General features: G+C 41.6%; 2 protein-coding genes across 8 annotated transcripts in view; both read right to left on the bottom strand.

Annotated features, from left to right (window-relative positions):
- The window catches only part of MTHFD1L (methylenetetrahydrofolate dehydrogenase (NADP+ dependent) 1 like), a 157,736-nt gene extending 139,951 nt beyond the window's left edge, over window positions 1-17,785 (bottom strand). Inside the window, exons 1-8 of one of the 2 annotated variants that reach the window (XM_030499863.1) lie at window positions 17,653-17,785; window positions 16,480-16,564; window positions 12,815-12,865; window positions 12,684-12,737; window positions 10,174-10,298; window positions 8,927-9,027; window positions 7,869-7,993; window positions 642-753 (exon numbers count right to left, since the gene is read on the bottom strand). In XM_030499863.1, the coding sequence (XP_030355723.1) occupies window positions 642-753; window positions 7,869-7,993; window positions 8,927-9,027; window positions 10,174-10,298; window positions 12,684-12,737; window positions 12,815-12,865; window positions 16,480-16,564; window positions 17,653-17,783 (784 nt within the window). In that variant the 5' untranslated portion in view covers window positions 17,784-17,785. Of the gene's footprint in view, window positions 1-641; window positions 754-7,868; window positions 7,994-8,926; window positions 9,028-10,173; window positions 10,299-12,683; window positions 12,738-12,814; window positions 12,866-16,479; window positions 16,565-17,652 lie in introns of those variants that run through there. The other variant, XM_030499864.1, reaches the window with a different exon arrangement.
- Window positions 17,786-18,015: 230 nt separating this feature from the next.
- PLEKHG1 (pleckstrin homology and RhoGEF domain containing G1) overlaps window positions 18,016-21,260 on the bottom strand; it is a 132,029-nt gene continuing 128,784 nt past the window's right edge. For all 6 annotated transcript variants that reach the window (XM_030499593.1, XM_030499596.1, XM_030499598.1 and 3 more), the window contains one exon: window positions 18,016-21,204. In XM_030499593.1, the coding sequence (XP_030355453.1) occupies window positions 20,102-21,204 (1,103 nt within the window). In that variant the 3' untranslated portion in view covers window positions 18,016-20,101. The remainder of the gene's footprint in view (window positions 21,205-21,260) is intronic.

The following is a 21,260-nucleotide window of genomic DNA, read 5'->3' on the forward strand; positions in this document are numbered from 1 at the left end:
TTCTAGCAGTAGAATAGAGTAACTTCTGGGAAGCTTTCTTAGTTTTATTCCTAATAAAATTCTGTAGCATTTTTTAACTGAGAAATTAATGAACATATACCCCCTCCCCAAACCTGTCAGGGAAGAGAGGGGATGGGAATCGAAACTTTTTTTGTATGAGTAATTACTACAGGAGACATTCTGCCTGTTGTCAACTACATATGACTTCTCTACTCTCTCCTAAAGAGCTTCACAGCACTTGGCAGTTGACATTTTTTACCGTTTTTTCTTTTCCCCATGTTCCAGATGAATCCACAGACGTCACAGGATAACACACTGTACAAAACACCACTAAAAAATAGCTCATCTGATGACCCAAGAGTCTTCCCCCTGAATTCTTTTAATCCATAGTATCATCATTTATTTAAGAACCCTAGTATAAAGAATTTGTTCCAGCCTTTCTTCCCTCACCTGAGATCTTTTTCCTATTTATACATCAGAGATTTGTATACATCCCCTGTACACAAACACCCACTTTTAAAAGCCCTTTCCCAAAGATGTAGTTTTTAACCACATTTCGTTGCCACTAATGTGCCACACACTTAGCTCAAAGACTTGTCATACATCACTTTCAAAAACTGTTGCCTTTTAATGCCTCTTACCTGAGAGCAAATCATGAGAAAAACTGATTATGGTGGTTCCAGGCTTTATCCAGCTCATAGAAACATCATCAGGTTTTGTACTGCCAACTACCACCACATCTGCATGATGAAGCTAGGGACAGCCCAAAACACCCCCCCAGAAACAAAACCAGAATTAATGTTAGAAATACGTTCTTGGATATTCATCTTGTATTATTCAGACTTATACAGCAATAGTCTTTTGAGCAAGGTATTTTCAGACAGCAACAACAAAAAGAAAAAATTCCAAATTGATGGCTTGATTCTAGCCCCACATGAAATTGAAGAACATTTAAAATGAAGTTAGGTAAATAAACCATGAAATTGGGCAAGTGGAGTCAGTCAGCACCAATAATATTTAAGGGGGATTACATACTTTAAAAGAAAAAGCCCTATCATTGTCCAAAGTCCTGTCCAACAAGATAACTTGGAGAGACTTAAGAAAGAGAAGGGTTGAAAGACAGTAAATAGACAATTATATATAGTACAGTCAGATTATCTGACAGTAGAAAACCAGGCCAGCTGACAGGAATGCAAGATGACCTGATCCGTGAACATCAATGCCTTTGAAGAATACCAATTAAAGCATTTTTCCCCTTCTCAGTTCATGTTTGCTAATCAGTGCCTCTGATTTAGTTCAACCTGACAGATGTTGGAGCAAAAATGGTTACTACAAAAATTCTTATAATCAAAGACATAAGTATCTTCCTTTCCTCCCTCGTCTGAAACAAGGCCCTGCACCAATTATTGGAATCACCATGAGATAAGGGACAGCACCAGAAGCAGATGTATCAAGATCCACCAAAAAAGCAAAACACAGGCACAGCATTGCCTCAAGCCTGAATGTAAAAATTATTTCAGAGATACAGTGATTTGGGGAATATTTTGAAAAATGTAAATTAATACCAAGTGTCACAAACTCGGCAAGTCTCACTATGAATTGATTTGTGACTGACAAGCGTTCCAGCTTCTTTTTTGGCCAAAAGTGCTCTGACACAACCCTGCCCAAAACTCCTGCCAAGAAAGAAGAGCTACAAATCCTGTCAGGATAGCAGATTTTTGGCACAGCCGAGCATCCAGGAGGGGAGAAGAGCATAACTGCGGTGGAAAAGGCAAAAAGCTAAAAAACTCCATATTCCCCTCAGAGGACAAAAGGATGGCCTAACCCTCCTTAGAGATGCACATGCAGAAACAAAGCCAAAAGCACAGGAGAAGATTTATTTGCTTGACAAATGACCAATGCAATGAGCTGATTCAGGCTTCAGTCAGAAGTCCTGCAACACTCCCATGATTGCCTGCAAACATACAGTCTCAACAGTCATTCAGCCTTATCCAGATTGTTTACACTCCTGCATCTGGTGTGAATATCAACTTACATGTCACTCCTAGAAGGCCACATAAGTCATAATGATTGACCAGTGCCAGGTCAAATCATACTCAGGAATCTGCAAGTATATTTGGATAAAAAGATGCTGCAATGACCATGTACCGAGAATACTATGTTGAGGACAGGCTTTCCCCTGCAAAAGGAGGCAGTCTTTGCTGTTAACAGCCATCGCAACACAAAGAAAAATAGTCATTATTCTCAGTTAAATGAATTAAGCCTTTTTCTTGTAAGAAAAAAAAAAATCTTCATATTCTAGCAATTATAATTCATATACTGAAAGTCAGGTATGTCTTCCTATGCAAAGCCTCTGGGACAAGGACTAAGAGCTTTGCACAGCACTTAGCATCAGGAAACTATGAACCAGTTGAGAACTCTATGCAACAAGTAATAATTTTGACAAATGTTCAGCCAACATACTTATGACAGAATTGATCCAATGTAACTATAATGCCAGAAAACAACTGACCTGACCAAATATTCATCTCTATGACTACCAATCATAATGTTCAAAAATGTTCTTAACAGCTGAACACCGTCATTTTTGTAGGCAATGTTAACGCTAGTTTGGATGGCTAACGTCATGCGTACCCATAAATGTATTGGAAAACCAGCTAAACCTTTCATCTCATTGTCCTGCCCCACCTCCTCCACGAAAAAAGTTGCATTACAGGGCAGCGAGCAGTTGTCCTATGGGTTGAAGGCACATTCATCTCAGAGCCTTCCCCAGAATTGTTTCCTTATTTCGCAGAGAAAGTAAATGTAAAGGGAGAAATAAAAACACATACAATTGTAACTCTCTTGCTAAAAGCAAGTATTTTATGTGCAACTATTGAAAAAGTTGCTGGAGAGTCAATAAAGTAAACATCACAAACAACTTATAGAATCTTTTTCCCCTATGACTTTCTTTAAAAAATAAAAAAAAATCCAGAAACTTGTTTGACTGGGAAAGTGAGTCCGCTGAAAGCAAAATAGTTGTTTACAGAATTTTGCGTGTCCTTAGAAGAGATTTATGTGATCTCCATCAGGGGATTTTGGTTTCTATCAGTTGTGCCCATGCGTCCCCTGCTTTTTTTTAACCTCTCTTGCCACAATCTACTTTTTTGACTGCCTGTAAAACACTAAAGCAAGCAACTAGCCTTGGGAGGCATGTGCAGGCTTATCTCCTACACCAAAACCAAATCACAGACTTTAGAGATGGAAAAGACCTATGAAATCATCACATCCAACCTCCTTAGCAAATGCATCATGCAGTCCCTGGACAGAGGACACATCTGACAGGAACCAGATGCTACAGGCAGCCATAGCCAGAAAGTCAAGGAGATACCCACAAGGAGGAACATGTGATCATAGGGTGACCAACAGCCCAATGCTCCCTGGACAGCCAGGCTGTGTTCCACAAGGCAGGCTAGAGGAAGGAATGACAAGCATCACGCCAAAGCATCCTTAATGTACTAGGCAATAGGCTGAAGACGTAGTAAGGTAATACTCCAGTAGTATCCTGCCTTCTCACCAGTAAATATTTTTTCAGTTGGGAAGAGCTGTGCCAATAAATAATCTGAAACCTCATAACAAAATATGACTCTTTCCACCAAAATTTAAGTAGAAGCACATTAAGATGCACCACCCATTCCCAAGACAGAACACCAAATGTTAAAACAACAATACAGTCTTTCCAGCCAAGTATTTAATGATAATAGTTCAAGTAGCTGTATATTCCAAATAAATGAAGACCCATCTTGCCGTGAAGCCTGCATAAAAATTTAATTTCCCCATAGTTAAAACTGACTGCTATAAAAGCCACTTTTAAATACATAAGAAAAAATATTTTAAATTAATATTTTAAATGTGAAAGCCCTCGATTTTCTGGGTATGAAGTTAGGCTGCCTAAAATTTGAGAGATGGGGTGAGGAATAGGTACCTGATTCAAAGTTTTTTCACAACTCCCTTTACGAAAAAAAAATCATTCTACATATTGGTTTACAAATGAGTTTCCACTTCAATCACAGCAATTCCAATTTCTTTCTGAAATCTTGAAATTTTTTGTGCCAATGACTAATTTCAGGTACTTTTTCCACCCAGCCATGCTCTCCTTACGTGGTTTCTTCCAGCTCCATCTCTGCCTCAGGAAGTTCAAGGTTTGCAAGTCATCAGCAACCTAGCTAGGACAACCCTCCTCCTCCAACCACTGTCCTTAAGGATGAGCCGCAGCGAGCAGCCACTAGCTCTCTGCTACCATTCTCTTGCCCAGACATCAAGAGCTTCTTCCCTACCACTTGACCTACACAATGCAGGTGAAAATTAGGTCCACATCTCTACTGTGGGCTCAAGCTCACCTCTGTGATGCATGCTTTAGCAACTGTTCCTCTAGCTCACAGACAGGGAGATAAATTTCAAATTGCAAGGAACAGAGAAGATGCACATAATGTTGAAGCAGAAATACTTTGTCTATAGCATCATCATTAGAAACGCTCATGCAGCCTCCCTCTCCTCTCCTCTTACGGGATCCATATACCTGGTCTCACATTCTTTCATGCTTACTTACATGCTTACAATATGAAATGTATTTTTCTGCCAGTCCTAAGACTCTTGGTCTTATCAAGACAGAAAAATAGGAGAGTAAACAACTAAAATGTCTAAGAGCCTGAAGCTTAAGTGTTGACTCTAAGAAAAAGCAGTCTGTGGCCAAAAGAGGTTCTTATCTGATCTGAAAAGGAACCTCCCATTCATGCACTCCAGCTGATCCACACTCCTACTTCTCAACCAGGCTTTTACAAACAAGTTTTCCATTCCTAATTATACTTAGATAGACCAATTTTCAGTTATTTTACAACAAAATTGTACAATAGCAGCTTTCTTAAAAGAAGCATGATGTGATTCATATGCAGACTACATTTAAGGTGTCTTGAAGTAGTGATTGACTGAATTGAGATGACTGAAACAGAATTAGATTTTCTCACAGGAACTAAGTATTACCCATGTTTCACCAAGAAAGTAATCTGTATTTTTTCAATTTGAATCTATTTGATAACCTCTTTTCAAACTAGAAAGCCTAATTCTAACATAATAAAGGATTAAGCACATCAGTCCTCATTCTTCACCTGTAATGCTGAATCAATATTTGGGTAGTCCCATTTTTAAATGACAAGAGAGATATTCCTGAAAGTATGTCACCAGGTCATTCTTCTGTTTACCTTCACAAAATATGAAGTGGGGAGGGAAAAGAACATGCAAAGTGTGTCCATTATTCATGCAGGTCAAAGCAAGGAAATGAAAACATACCATAATTTATTTTATCCCCTTTTCCTGCCACAGGACAGAAAATACTTGCTTTAATGGAACACACTAAGTCAGATTGTTCTATGCTGTTTGTCAGCAGAGATACCTCTACATTGTTAGACTTTTCCTAAGGTAGACTGAAACATACCTTCCTCTTGACCATTTTCAAAATATTGTTACAAGAGTGCAGCAGCAACAAGTCCATAGCAATACAAATCCTGATACAAAAACCTCCTACAACCTTAGTGTTGTGTGTATCATTTAAACCAAAAGAATTTCTAAAGAAAACACTTGTTATGCTAGCCTTAAAAAAAACCAACAACATACCAGCAAAGCTAGTCAAAGGTAATGTAGTACCTGCTTAAGAAAGGCATTATATCATTAAGTTAAGGCTTCAGTGCAAATGGGCCTGGGCAACGGATTAAGACACAGAAGGTACACCCAACCTTAAGATCAATTTTTCCTTTCCTGGTATATATTGCAAAACAAATGCACCCCAGTGAAAAGTTCATACTCCTCATAAATTCATCCCTCATTTGGTAAACGAACGAAGTTATTATGCTACCATAGGTTATACTTCCAAACTACAGCATGCACACTGCTACCGTAAAGGTATCACATTCAGAAGAGGGGAAAAAAAGTGTACAGCCATCTCTAAAGTTAGTGTAAAAACAAAAACATGAACTAATTCTTCTTAGTCCTGGAAAAACCTTGACATCGACTAACATTTTCTGACTTGAAATTCATATAAAAAAAACCCAAGAGAAGAAACCTTGTGAGCCTTTAGACTGTTTTTACTTAATCAGTATTTAAAACAAGCAAGAGAAAATAAATTCATATCATCAGCTATAATCATATTATCTAACAATGTTATATTTCAAATACAGGTTGCCATAAGACAGCAGTGCTTCATTGTCCACTAGGAAATGTGTGCTCAATTTCTGACTCTCCAGTTCCAGGAATATGAAACAGGATAGTTTTCCCTGTATATGTTAGATTTTATCTAGGAGCTAGAGTTAACTGTAAGAGAGTTACATCCAGCCAGGTCCAGCAGCGCTCTGGGGGTTACTGGTGACATGCTGCTCCAGGTTTACAGAGAAGGAAGAGGAAGGTAGGTTTCCTCTGAGCTCTGCTGATTAGTCCCCCAGGCAAAGCAGAAACTTCTTTACTGCCAAAAGTTAAAATGAACTTGGGAAGACCGATGTGCAAAGCCTCAAACTGCCTCCTGCTTAGGCCTCCTATTCTGTTTCCCATCACTGACCTGCTGCAAGAGGTAAGCTACAGGGAAAGCCAAAAAGCAAAGCACAATTATGGGAAAGCATCTGGATAGAGGGAAACAGATCTCTCTCCAGCATAGACAGCATTGCACAGGCAGCTCTGGCCCAGTCCAAGTCTTTTGCTTTAAAGCTGTGAAAGCACCTCTGGCCACCCTGTCACCCACTCCATCCAGCCCAAAGCAGTCCTCTAGCACAACCCCAAGCAATGAGAAATAATTAAAGAATGAGACATGGATAGTAGTAAGTTCAGAGTGCTCCCATCTCCAAGAGAGGCATATGTTTCCTAAGTGCCGTCAGTCACTTAAAGCACAGAGCTGAGACAGCCTCACAAAAACATCCGCAGCTGTGAAAACACAGGTTTGCCAGAGAACTTTCTGTCACAGCTGCTTAAACTTTTTTCCTCCTCCTGCACTTGCCTTCAAAACCCAGAGGTTTGATACTATCGTTTTGCATTGGCTGCCACCTTGTGGACCGTGCTATCAAATCTAACACAAAAACTGTCCCTTGCACCTCACCCCAACAGCGTCTTGCAAACAGCCACTGGAGTATGTGTACCACTTCTACAGATAATATCTGCACCTCTCATCATATGCCAAAGGACAACACATTCCCAGTTGTATGATTCTAGAAAATATGGGACTAAGGACCAAACTGGGAAGTCTGAATGGAAGTCACACCAACTTCTAAGTTTTTAAAAGCTCCACAAAAAGCAACCAACGAAGACCATGTAAATTAGATACTTCGGATTAAGGGTCCCGTATTTCTCTGAACCCTTTTACAATTCTCTTCAAAGATAAAGACTGTGATCCTCCTTGTCCCAAAAGAGGTAGCATTTGCAAACCTTGTGAAGACACAAATTCAATGAAAGTGATTTCACACAGACGACTATATCACAGAAGGAGAAGAAAGAGAGCATCTCTCCTGCACCAAGGGAAAGAAAAAGGAAGACCTCCCACGTGTTTTAAACTATACTCCAAATTCTTTCTCTCACAGCTACTGGTGTAAAATAATGAAGTTATAGCAGCTGCTATATGTAATTTTCTCTTTGCCTGAGCGCCATTTCTGAACAAGCAGGAAGGAGAAGAGCAAAGATCCTAACACACGCTGGCTACCAGAGAGCTCCGATACAACCCATGACTGTAGTGATGCATCTCTCTTCTCAGAAGTGGCAGTGAAGGAGAGCAGTGCCACATGGGCAGCTGACAGGAATGCCTGGATGATGGGGATGCAGGATGACCCCCAGCACTGGGCAGAGAGAAGAGTTCTCACCTTGGTCTGCAGCTGAGGGGCTTTCCACTGGCAGCTCACAGTCACAGCTCCCTCCCTCTGCAGCATGCACTGCAAGGCGGCACCCACTGCCCCACTGGCTCCCACCAGCAGCACCGTCTTTCCACCTGCACAACACAAGGCAAGTTGTTCAGCCACCCTTGGCTGCAAAGGTGCTAGCACCAAGCTTCACCATGCCACAGAGCTGGAGCATCCATGTGAACTCCCCTCATTTACTAGGCTCTCCCCCCAGTAAATCCCTCCAGAAAAGCCAGGAAAGAGGCTCACGACAGGACAGCGCCATGTGCCTGCACAACCACAGCAGCTGTGGCATGACGGGCAACTCTTTTGGAGCCCATGCAGTAACACAAAACACAGGTTTTAAATTGTTTCCTGGCAGCCCCCTAAATCCAGTAAGCAAATACTGCTCTTCTGGTTTTCTGGTATTTTATTTGCACAAATCTTTTCATTAATTTTTGTTACTAAGTACATTTCACCTCCTGCTTACAGTTCTGTTTCAGAAATCCTTGTTTCAACACTTATGAACCACTATAAGAGAGACTACTTCTGAAACACTGCCTTAAACTAACAGTGTCTTCACACACCGTAAAGCCACTTGTTTAAATCTGCCATTTCAATGTTAGCATTTACACAATGCAACCAAATCCAAAAGATCTGCTCAGCAGTTATTTACAAGCAGACCCGGATTTCTCCAACTGTACACACTACTCAAAATGGTAAGTGAAATACCTGAGTGATGTTTGTATTTGTGTGTTTGAAAACTCAGATGTCTCCAGTGGCTTCAGTGAGATTACAGCTGCTGATGGCAGGTAATCCCTTCTAAAATCTGTAGGACTGAGATGCATTTCTGCAAATATTACATTTAGATCTCACTGAGGTTCCTCACTAGCAGGAGACAAATGTATGTTGGGTGGGAAAACAACACGAACCAGAAATCACAACCAGGTGAGATTATATTTGTCTCTATATTTAGTCAGGACTAAACCTGAGAAAATCAGTTAAGCTGAAATTAATGTAATAATTACAATAGAAGGTCTCACCTAAATCTTCAAGAAGCTCCATCACAGCACATGCCGTAGGAGGAACTAGACAGTCATAGGCATCGCCATGTACCAAACGTCCTAGATTTACACTGGATAATCTGCAGTGGAAAAATATGGCTTTTTTTTTTTTTTTTTTAAGAATTTGTGCAACATAAATCCTCAGTAACACTTGTAACACGGCTAACAGCTAATCCCAACAGCAAACATGTCTTGCGAGAGTAAATCCTTTGATATTCATGTACTGTGACTAATTTGTATCATCCCATATCACACTTAGACAAACACTGAGCCTCAAGAGAGACCAGGAAAGGGATCTGTGATAACTCACAGATCAAGTAACACAAGCCCACGATACACAGACAACTCTACTCATCATGGTGGGCTGCCCATGGCACACTGGGACAAAACATCTCAGTGGCTGCAGGCGAACCAGTGCTGCCAGAGCCATCCTTCTGGGCTCAGGCAGGCTTGCTGGGGAGAACTTGGGTGTTTCTGCACTGCACTGCATTCTCTCTCATATACAGAATAAGAATGCTCTGAGTTTTCCATTCTCTGTCAATCTCCAGTACTCCAGATAATGGAAAGGTAATTAATTTGCAAAATTTTCAGATTATTTTTTCCTGACCTGAAAAAAATAAGGAGATGAAAAAAATAAAATAAATAAAATAAAATAAAATATAAAAATAAAGGTAACATTCTGCAGTTGAGAACAGGAAGGCTGCAAAAGCAGTAAAATGGTAAGCCAGACACCTGAATTATGCCAGTGGTCTCTCCAGACAGCAGTGCAACTCTAGACTGATTGGAAAGTTGAGCTAATGGGTCCTATTATGGCCTACTCTCCCACCGCGAGAGTGTGCTGTAAGGTAGTTGAAACCTTCTCTGCAACTTTCCATCAATCCTTCTTGCGAAAATTTTGGGGTTTGTGTTCAGTACTCGAGACTACCATTTGTAGAACTGAAGTACTGAAATACCTTAAGTGTCATAAGTAAATCAGAACATAGTTTTTGCTTTCTTTGAAAAGACCATGTCCTGAATATACAGTATATAAAGATTAGAAAGATAATGATCAATATTACTTCAGCAAAAGACATCTCATTGATTCAGCAGCACCTTTTATCACTGCTCAAAAGCCCAGCTAGACATATTGTCTGAGGAATCCATTAATGAAAAGCACAGGGGAAAATTGATTTTACAGAGCCATCAGCCTTTTGTCTGCTAATCTTATTTCTCAGTGCTTCACTTACCCATCCACATCCTTCTCTGGTTTCACAGCGTTTAATACCTTACTGCTATATAAGCTTTCTGGGAGGTCAAGGGCAAGGCCCTGCACATTAGGATCCTCATTCAGTCTCAAGATTTCATTGACAACCTAGGAAGTTAATAAAAAGCATTAAAGATCAGAACACATACAAAAGAAGAATCTAATTAGAAGGGGATAAAGCCTATATTTAAAAACTAACTTTGTTTCCCTCATGTATTACTGCAACTTCTAAATGAAAAAGCAATAACCCACTTTCTTTGTTTTATATTTCCACAGCTTACCAAATTGAGCCACTCTAACTCTATTCTAAACATTTTGCAAAGCCAATACATATTACATGACATTATGCTGCCAAAAGCATTCAGTCTTTCACTGTTCCAAACCTCAGCAAAGCTTGACACCGTAATGGCTTCAGAAAATGTTTTTAGCAGAAGCCTTGGTTCAAAACAGGACTAGATCACATCCCAAACAGAACATGGACAAAAAGGTGTAACACTGGAAAAAACAATTATACAAGAGATGTTTTATTTTATTTTATTACACACTTGATGGCTTCATTTCTAAAGTGTAACACTGATCCATACTTATAAATGCTATTCTGCTGTGACCATGAAGAATAGAGTGGAATACGACATGCTGAATTTTTTTTGTGTGTGAAAAATGCTATGTAAGCATGTCTTTCTATTACATAAATAAAATCAGTGTACAATCACCACAAAGCTGTATAATTTAAATGGAGTAATATCCAACAGAAATTTAGGCTAATAGTATGCCTTCCTAAAATACTTTTCATCTAAACTATTCAATATAATTTTGAACTCTATTGCCCAAACACTTGATATACAATCAATATTAAACTAGGGGAATTTGGTAGGCGTTAGGCTGTCTGCAACTCTGAACCAAGAGGATGTGCTAGTTTCATGCTAACAAAGATTATATAAGCATGTCACTGGTATAGAAATGCCTCTTTAGTTTGCTGACTTCTGAGACAGAAACAGACATATATAGTAAGACCCTGTGATTTGACAGGGTTGGTATACATTCTAATAGAAAGTAAGGATGAGTATATACCAGATTATGGTTATGAAAAAATCCACATTTTGCTTAAAAATATCCTGAGATGCTGCAAAATGTTAGGGGCCTACAACACAGCACTTATAGGAAACATAGTTCAGAAATAGCCTGAATCCAATGAACTTCAAACTATATTCCTGCTTCCTGGGAAAATAATTCAGTTTTCCTTTTTTACTGCATTTATTTTAATTCAGCTTTCCATCGGGATAACATTTAAAATGCTTACAACTCATGCAGGGTAAAGCAACCTTATATTAACTACCTTCATTGTGCATAGGCAGTCATGTCAGAACAAAAAGTGCACAGTATTGAATTCCCTCCCACTTTCCCAAACCAGGGAAGGCAAACTAGCATGTGGATTTTAACAGATGAAAAAAAAAATCCAACTTTGTCATAATGAGTAAACAGAAGAGTAAGGAAACTGTTATGAACTTTCATTAAAGTAACTTCCTTCAAATAACAAAAATACCCTGCTTTTCTCATAGGTCAGCAACTTCCCAAGAGATTACTTCAAAGTAACAGCAACTACTGTTGCATACTAGCCATCTTTTATCTATTTCCTACTGTGTTACTCAGCAAATAAAACACATTTACCGATAGCAAAGTGTATTTGATCTTCATTTCAAAAGCCCACTCTTCTTAAATGGGTAGCTGCCTATTAATCATCCACAAAACTGGACTCCTAAAATTCTTCATAGTAAATTCCTCTCAATATATCTGGAAGTTGTTGTTGAGATTACACTACAAGCCAGTAATATTTTAAATAGCACACAAAACCCACAAGCCTGCAGGATTATCAAACTCTCCAAGCACAAGGAGGCCAGCTGGGAACACTGCATCTTTTACTACACATTCCCCTGCTGTTTTTACTTTCACATGCCTCAGAATCATGTATATTAATATGGTTTGCTATATTTAAAATATACTTGATACTAGTGCTGTGCTTCCAACCTAATGCCTTTGACAAAGAATTCATCCCTCTAAGTGATTTGGAAGCATTACAAGATCAATAAACAGGCAAACAAATTCAACCCCCTCCCCCACTATAATCAATTAATCTTTAATTTCCAGGAATAACTTGGGCAAGAATCAAATACAGTCACAAGAGCAATTGTGGGAGATAGGATACCCATCCTGGTATGAGGGGACGCTGCAGTTAAATATGAAACATGAAAAATATGCGACATGACATGAAAGTAAAACATTACTCTGCTGATTCTGCCTCAGCTTACCAGGTGATAGCAGAAAAGTTCATTACTTTCCTTTTCTCCCATGCTTGCCAATAGGGGAATAATACTTGCTACTTGAACTAAGGCAGTCCCAACCTTAATTTGAGCCAACGTGATAATGAATGTCAGCAATAACAAAAAGTTTATGATGAAAGCGAAAAAGGAAGAGTCCTTCAGGTTCTGCAGTTACCTCGTCCTTGCTGCTACCTTCAGGGAGACAGATGTGAACAACATGTAGACCAACCTGCCAAAAGAAAATACTTATAATTATCAAAGGCAAGTAGCTCCTGATTAATAACAAATGTATTGGCTAAGGCTTACCTCTTTGGCAAAGTTCTTGTTTATATCTTGAATCAAATGATCATTATGTGCCTTGGGGAACAAAACAGAAACTAAGCTATAAAAACAAAATTTACATTTAAGTGCACAGGTGTAGGAAAACAACATAGTGAGGATGTTTGTGTCTACTAGTATTCAAACAAATAAAAAGCTTAGTGATTCTAAGAAAGAAGCAGAAGGTCATCCAGTAAATTTATTTTGGTTGATTAAAGTGTGTGTTGATATTAACCCGGCTTTTATAGACGTGAATAGTCATTTCCTTAACATAAGTTTACCATTTAAGAAAGGTACCAGTCTGTGTCTGAAGACACCGTTCTCCATCCAGCCACACAACAAGGATGAAACAGGCAATAGCAATACTAGCATTTCCTGCAGCGTCCCCATATCACCTAACAACACTGGTTTGCCTTACCACCAAAAATAAAGCAAATCATTATTATCATTATTACTGTAAGTTCTGTCAATACAGAAGCAAGAGAAGTTATCAGCTCCCCGCAATTGCCAGCAGGCACTCACACTAGTATCTCCTGGGCAGATTTACCTGGGAGACCATCTCACCCAGAAATTCTCCCCCCTGAGGTCTCTACATGAATATGTACTGTATATTACTACAATATTTAATCAGAATAATTACAATTTAATTTTAGTCTTCAAGTTATTCTTGAATCTTAGGAGGCTCTTCAAATATTTTCATTTATTGTAACAATAAAACTGAGGATTCAACATCCAGAACCAGAAACCTCTTACCAAGAGATCAGTGAGGGTTCCACCCTCAAAAATGTTGGCGGCCTCATAAAAAAATGAATAAAGCACTTGTCAGAGCTATGATTATACATAAAATCTGTCTTCCAACCCAGACAACAGGACTGAAATAAATCATTTTAAAAGGGTTTGTTACAACTTAATGAACACATTCTACATAGCTTTTTCCATATGTCTCAGTGACAGTCAGTTCCCATCAGAGTTGAGCCGCTCACTCTGTCACTTTGTGGATAGCTGCCAGTGCTGCCTTCAACTGTCACTAGCAACACCAAAATTATTTTGCTTCAAGCCCATAATAATTTACCAACCTGTTAATCCCAAATGGTTCAAGACTGCTGATAATGAAAAAAAGAGCATTTAAAAGAATAGGCTCTATGGAGAGAGGCAGCTCCTGAGAGGGGATGAGGGCATCCCCCAGCTCCCTCCCTCAGCGCAGCATCACCTGCATCCCTGGCACTGCACTCCCAGTTTCCCAGTCCCCAGATCTGGCAGCTGGGGGTGAAGGAGCAGCACAGAAGTTTCTACATTGAGGACGCATGTGGAGCTCACGCTGCAGCAAGGGAAGAAGAGGCAGGACTACGGACAGCGCAGCAGCGGCTCCCCCATGCCAGTAAAATGTGGAACTGCATACCCACACTGACATGCAACCACCAGGACTGCTCGAGAGGTTTAGCTGGGATGGAGCCACTGCAGTGTCACACTGTACCCTTTAATGTCGCCACTCCTGCAGCACCGGCTGGTGAATGCTCGCCTCATGTGGGCACAGAAAGTCCCTGCCCTGAACCAGTTCCCATCACAACCTATGGAGCAGCACAGGTGAGGCCAGAGCTCGGGACATAGGCTGGCAGATGACAGGGGGTGTAGGGGAGCCAGTGGTGCTTCCCTGAGCATTGCAGGGCAACAGCTCCATTGCTAAGCAGGATCTTGCTGCTATATATTAAGCTTCAACAAAATTAAGAAACAGCCACCAATCATTTCTTGCTGTTGCACAGCTCCAACTGAGGTTCAACACAGGTAATAAGCAACACAGGTAACAATCTCGGTATTAATGCAGGTTCATATGGCTTGAGAAGAAAAGAACACATCTAAAACCATTCCAGAGCAAGCTCAGTCTGCAACTCTTCATTCCCAGTATTGCTGCAGAGGTGGTGCCACGCTATGCCAACTGCTGTTACACACGAATGACTGGCAAAGGGGATCATTTCGCTGCCATCCCTCTGCTCCTCTGGGAGCAATGCAGCAAGCGGAGAGCAGCATCAAACTTAAGGCTCTGCCCATCTTACCTAGTAGAACAGTGCACCATAAGAGCATTTGTAGACTAAAACAAGGCTTCTTTGTACCAGCAAATACACATTTAAAATGGTTGATTCTGCTTACAACCAGACTAGAGCTAGGGTGACTGGCAGCTGGAGAACATAGTTCAGGTAAATTTCATACAGAATTTAGGCCACATGTTTTTACAGCCACCTCATGATACAAACCAAGTGGGATAAATGAGGACAAGAAGGACATTCAGTTAAAGCACAACTGTGACCAAAACTGAAATACCAATGTAGATGCATCTCAACTGATACTAAAGTGTGCAGGAACCTCACCTTCCTCACTCCATCCTAACAATATCCCTTCCACCGTGCCAGCATAAAACACCTATGTGGCCATATGGAAAACCAGACTTGGGGACGAAATGTGGCTGAAATGAAGCCCACAACCCTCCAGCCCAGGGTGAATCACTGCCCCAATCCAGCTCACAGTGCAACTGGATGGAGACAAGACAGGAGTGAGAAAAAACAGGTCACCGAGAAGATGGATCATTGCCCTTCTAGCAGTGCTTAAACTTACAGCCTTAGAGGGCTATTTGAAAAGATCAACCACAATTACCCAGGGAGGGTAAGAAATGGGAGAGCTTGTTCAGTTGGCCTGGCTAGAGGACCTACTGAAATAAATATGGTGCTGCATTTGTTAGATTCATAATTAGTACTTAAAAAATATTTGTAGTTAGGGTTTAAAATTAAAACCTATAGGGTGAGAGATTCAGTGCGCATCGACTCAAAACCAACACCACTGTCCTAGGAAACAGGACAAAAACATTTTTGCCTGCATGGCTCTGGGTCCCACTCTGAGTGACAAACACTCATAGTTTCTTCTTGAAACTTTAAGAAATTTGAAGAGGAACATCTTTCACCTTTGCAGGGATAGCAATCCTCTTCTATGAGTTTGATTGCCCATCTCAAAGATGGCAGTGCCAGTGGGATGGAAAGGAAAGCTCTTCACAGTGTTCGTAGTTAGCTCTCAATTACTACAGGACTGCTTTACCTCAGAAAGTGCTGCTGTTTCTAAAGGATATTGGTATTTTATACAGAGCATTTATTTCATACAGGCCCTATTGAGCTGACTGGGACTTTCCAGTGTGGTTTTCCTTTCCTTAGGACAGCAGTCATAAGCTACAGCTGCCCAAAGGCAACAAAGCTGACAGGAAGCAGCAGGGTCTTTCCTTAACCCCAGCAATGTTGTTTCAGGGGTGGGAGATAAAGGAAGGCCCACATTTTCAAGCACGTAAACAGTTTTTTCAGGAATGCAATAAAAGCTTGAAGCTAAACAGAGGTCGAGAACAACTGCTTTGACTCAACTTAAGACAACCTGTGACAAAAAGCAATCTATACTCACAATGGGGAAGACTCTTAGCAAAAGGAGGAAGGGATAAAATCGCTCCCTTCCTTTGCAAACCTTTCCCACATCCTGAAGTTTGCTGTGCTATTTCAGGCCTGCAGAAAAGGAATCTACAGTCTGGTGGAACTGCTTCCTTCTATGACTTTGCTTGAAAAAAAAAGTTACTTTCTGCATCACATGCTTCTGAAGTTTCAGACAAGCATACAGACATACTCTACCTGAATAATAGCAAGTGTTGGCTCAAGCCGAGGGTTTTCTCTCTTAAGAGAGGCCAAGGACTTCTTTGCGTTCTCAGTGATTTTGCTGCAACACAGTAACAACAAGCAAAACTTTAGCAAAATAAACCTTCCTAACATCAGACAGCAGAAAGCTATTAGTCAACAATACAGAACAAATGCTTAGGCACGTATGCTTTTAATCACCAAAATTACAGATGGATGTAAACCATGAAGGCTGGTGTTCAGCAGGCAGGAACAGAAAACCTTAATAGACCAGAATACCTTTGTTTTACAGCTACCTGTGTCATTGCTCCAACATGCCCAGAACTTAATAGCTAGCCTATGCTATTTCACAGGAAGGCTTGTCTAGCCCTACCATGGGAAGCACAACAGGGAACCACCACCTCGAGCCCTCAGCTTAGGTGGGTCCTTTGATCCCATACTTGAGGTCCAGGCAATGACAGAAGCTAAGGCCTTTACACCTAGGGCTGCTACAGCTTAACAGGCATCACCAGCCCTAAGAGCAGCAAACCAGCCACTCTCATGGATGCTATTCAAAACTGCAGGCAGCAGGGAGACAGAGGAGCTCTGTTTGCAATGCTGCTTCTTGGAAAAACTGGTGGCAGCCAGGCACTGGGAATGCTTTCTGGAAAAGATTTTTGGAGAAGTGGGGGCCAGTTCTCCTCTGTTACCTTTTGCTCAAGCAGATGATACTTATCCAGCAGAGAAAGGAGGAGACCCCCTGAAAGATGCCTGTCTGTCACCCACAGCAGGCAAGACTAACAGAGGAAAACACAGCCTAAGGGCAGGGGTTTTTCTACCACATAGCCTCTCCCCTTTGCAAAGGCCAATGACCTATTCAGGTCAACGCCGTGGCAGACACTGTCCCAGCTGAAGCGGGGGGAGGACAGACACGACACATTTTCCAGGCACAAGTCCATGCGCAGCCTCACCTGAAGCACCACACAACTACTCCTCAAAATACCGCAACACAAAAGTTACGACAAAAAAACCGGTGGCTGCGTGGATAAATTTACCACGGTACCACCTCCCCATCACGCACCCCCAAAAAACCCTACCCTCTGGGGAAACATCCTCCCACCCAAACCCTCTTTAACCTCCATCCCCCCCGGTTGCATCAGCCGGTGCCGCCGCCCCACGTGCGCCTCTTACCGCGCTGCCGCCGCCGCCGCCGCGCCGCCACCGCCTTCCCCCCGCAGCTGCCGCCCGCACAGCCCGCGGCTCGGCAGCGGGGCTGCGGAGAGCGCCGGGGCCACGCACCAACGCAACGCCGCGCTCCGCATCCCTCCCTGTGGGCTCCAGCAGCAACGCCGGGGCCGGGAGCAGGGCGAAGGGGAGGGCGGTGCTCGGACGAGAACCGCCTTCCCCCGTGCCCCCCTCCCGGCGCTCGTCCCCTTTCGTTTCCGCTGTCCTGCAAGAAAACAAAACCCCGAAGCACCCCAAAACATCGTTTTGCGACCGCCAGAAACCGTCTCTCTCCGGCCCGCGTCGACCCCAAAGAACAGAACCCAAAACTTTTGCGTACTCAACGTTTATTAAAAATAGTATGAAATGGTCCCTGGGAGAAGTTACACGCTAGTCAAAGTCCCTTTTTTCTGTTTAATTTTTTTCCTCCCTCCCAACTCCACTGATTGCGTGAGATGTGAGTTAACCAACATTCCCCTAGCCATTCAAACAAATCTAGATGTGCGCGGGTAAAGCACAGATTTAACTTCTATTTATATTTACAATACTTTACAAGCTATATTAAATAAATACAGGCTCTGCTACACCTCGGCATCTTAAATATGTACAACATTATTTCTCAGTCGGATTTTGCTAGATAAATGCGGGGCCTATCACAGTGGATGTGCTGACTGTAACAAGTATCCCTGTGGTACAAGCTAGTGAGTACCATGACCAACTAGCAAAATTACAATTCCTAGACAATGCAAGATATGTGTGGTAAATAATTTAATCTATTCTAACAAATTCAAGTCCTTAAATCTTAGTCTACAAGTAATTAGCTGTACACTGATAACTGCAGGTTTTCCTCATAGTAACCAATGTAGTAAATAGTTGGCCGTTCTGGAAGTACAGTGCTCTGTGGCTGAGGGGAGTGATACATGATTAGTAAAAATAGTATCTCAGTGGAACTCCTTTATTTGTAGATATGTTAACTTGGTACTGGCTTTATCCACATAATCTGAAGAATTTAAGCACCAAAAGAGAACAAGAATCACACAAGATGATCAGTGTAGATATGCTTAGGCTTTCGTTCAGGCACAAGGTTTTCAAGTAACAGAATCCAAAGCTGTGCAACAAAGATGACGAAGGGGAGTAAATGTGCATCGTATTGGAAAGCCTGTTCTTGTTCAGACTGTCAGCATTTAATTTACACATTATTTGCAAAAGAATGGAATGTATTCTCATTTTTTAAGCTACTTTTATTGTACATAGATTGGATTAGAGTCAGCCATGGCTGGTTTAGAAAACGCATATTTTGCCTCTCTCTGCCAGGAAGGGTTACTTCCTGCTATGGGAGATACTTTCCCTGGGGAAGGCAGCTTGTCACTCAACCAGCCATATTGCTGAGCCACCCTATGGGCCAAACATGCTCCATGATTAATGTTTCACCCAAGCAGCTGGCCAAGCCTCATTCTCTCTCAGGGTTACTGACTTTGTGACTTGAACAAATGCCATGCAGGGCACTGTGTACAAAATACAGCTTCTTTTCAAGTTCACACACAGCAGCTTTAAGCTGCTGGGCTCTGAGCTACAAGATACTCAAATTTTGCCGGCGTGTCACAAGCACCACTATCACTGGAGGTACCAAACCTGGTCTAGCCACCTCAACAAGCAGCAGATCTCCCTTTCTACTGCCCGAAACATCCTTCAGGAAAGGACCTCGGCACATCCACAGGTTCACATAGAAAGCTGCCACTGCCCATCCTCTGCCTACTGTGCAGTTACAGAAGGTAAGAAGCAGCTTCAGACCTAGAGCTATCAGCCTGGCACCCCTTGCAAGCACTAGGACTAAACTTTGTTTAAAACGTAAGAAGGCTGTTCTAAAGTAACGTAGCATATGCATTGGTCCCACACACTTGGAATCTGTCTGATAAAAAGTAATGTGCAAAAAGTATGTGCAATTGCACACGTAGCATGTTGGTGTGATTACCAGAACCCTGCTCATAAATCTGCACAGTCACAGGAGTAGCTGCTCAGCTAAATCCTCCCATGTGGAACCAGAGTAATCACGTGGGTATTTTGGATGCAGAACACTGGTCACCAACTTGAAAGTCCAAATGCTAAGGTTTCCACATGATAAAATGGTTTAAAAATCAAAAGGCATCACACCTAACAAGGGAAAAGATATGAAAGGTAAATAGGAGATGAGAAGTCCACCTGCACTATGGAGCAAGACACCAGACAGTGCACACTTCTTCACTTCCAGGATTCTAAACCATTAAAAAAAAAAAGATACATTTCACATCTATTTACAATATTACTGTGATACAATGCCTGATTGTGTAATATTATGGAAATACATGATGCCAGTACTGATTGTCCTAGTACATACTCTTTTGTGATAAGGCAGTACAGCTAGAAATTACTGAGAACATCAAGCAAAGCTACTTGAACTGAGACACTGAAACTTTTCCCTCAAAGACTGGACAATATTCTGCTGATTAGGAGAAGGTACTCTCCACAGGTAGTCGTTCAGTTTGTCCGAATCACTGTATGCAGTCAGATATGGAGTAAGCGTGTGTTTGCCACTGGAGGGCTTCGCAGGAGTGCAAGAGACAGTTTTGCTGCAGAGCGTTTCAGAAGGAGCAGCATCTGCATTACACAGTTTAGGATCTGATCTCCTTGCTTGGTTCTGAGAAGTCTCCAAGTCAGATCCCTCATCGTCAGACTTTATTTCAACATAGTCATCATCATCCCCTTCTCTTTCTTCAGTATCTTTGAAATTCGAAAAATAGTTCTGAGTAGCCAACTGTGCTGTCAGAGGGGAGGCCCTGTTCACTCTCAGGACCTTTTGAGAATCCTGCAGAATCATATCTGAACAGTTTTCAGGAATCTGCTTTCTCATATCAGGCCCCATGCATCCTGAAGCTATACCTAGTGTTTGATGGCTGTTGATTCGGAAATTCCTATTCGAATGGAGCTTTTTCTTGTCCATTTCATTAGGATATACAATTGATTCTCCAGACCTGTTGACCATAATTGAGGAAGATGACTGCGACCTGCTGTATGCCTGTGGTTTTACATTGCTTACTCGTCTCCCAAGGGAGTTATAGATGTGATCTTGATGTAAGTTTTCTTTGTTCGGTTGGCTTATAATAGCGCTCCACCTCTGCGCTGGGACATGCAAACGGTTAGAAATCTGAAGGGAAGGCACTGAGCCAGCTGATGGCAACTGCCTTGGATGGCTTTTTGTACCAACTTCTGTATATGAGCTCTTGGACTTTGGGTCTTGCAATTCAGATGACGGAGAGAAGTCAGCCAGCTCACCATTACTGTATGTAGAATGCAAAAGCCAATCTTCTGCTCTCGAGCATTCAGTGACAGCCTGGGAACGGGGAGGAGACGCAGCCATGGGCGTAGAAAACCTCCCAGCTGATGGCTCCTGGGGAGTGGACCAGGCTTCCTTTTGAACCTTAGGAGGGCTTTCTCTAAAGACGATTTGGTCATAAAGCTGGGAATATTCAGCTATTCTGGCACCTAGAAAGGAGAGAGAATTAACTTAGCAGAGGGAAGCAATTCATCTGAATGAAAAT

Source organism: Strigops habroptila, chromosome 10 (genome assembly GCF_004027225.2).
Source record: "Strigops habroptila isolate Jane chromosome 10, bStrHab1.2.pri, whole genome shotgun sequence".
NCBI classification, from domain to species: Eukaryota; Metazoa; Chordata; class Aves; order Psittaciformes; family Psittacidae; genus Strigops; species Strigops habroptila.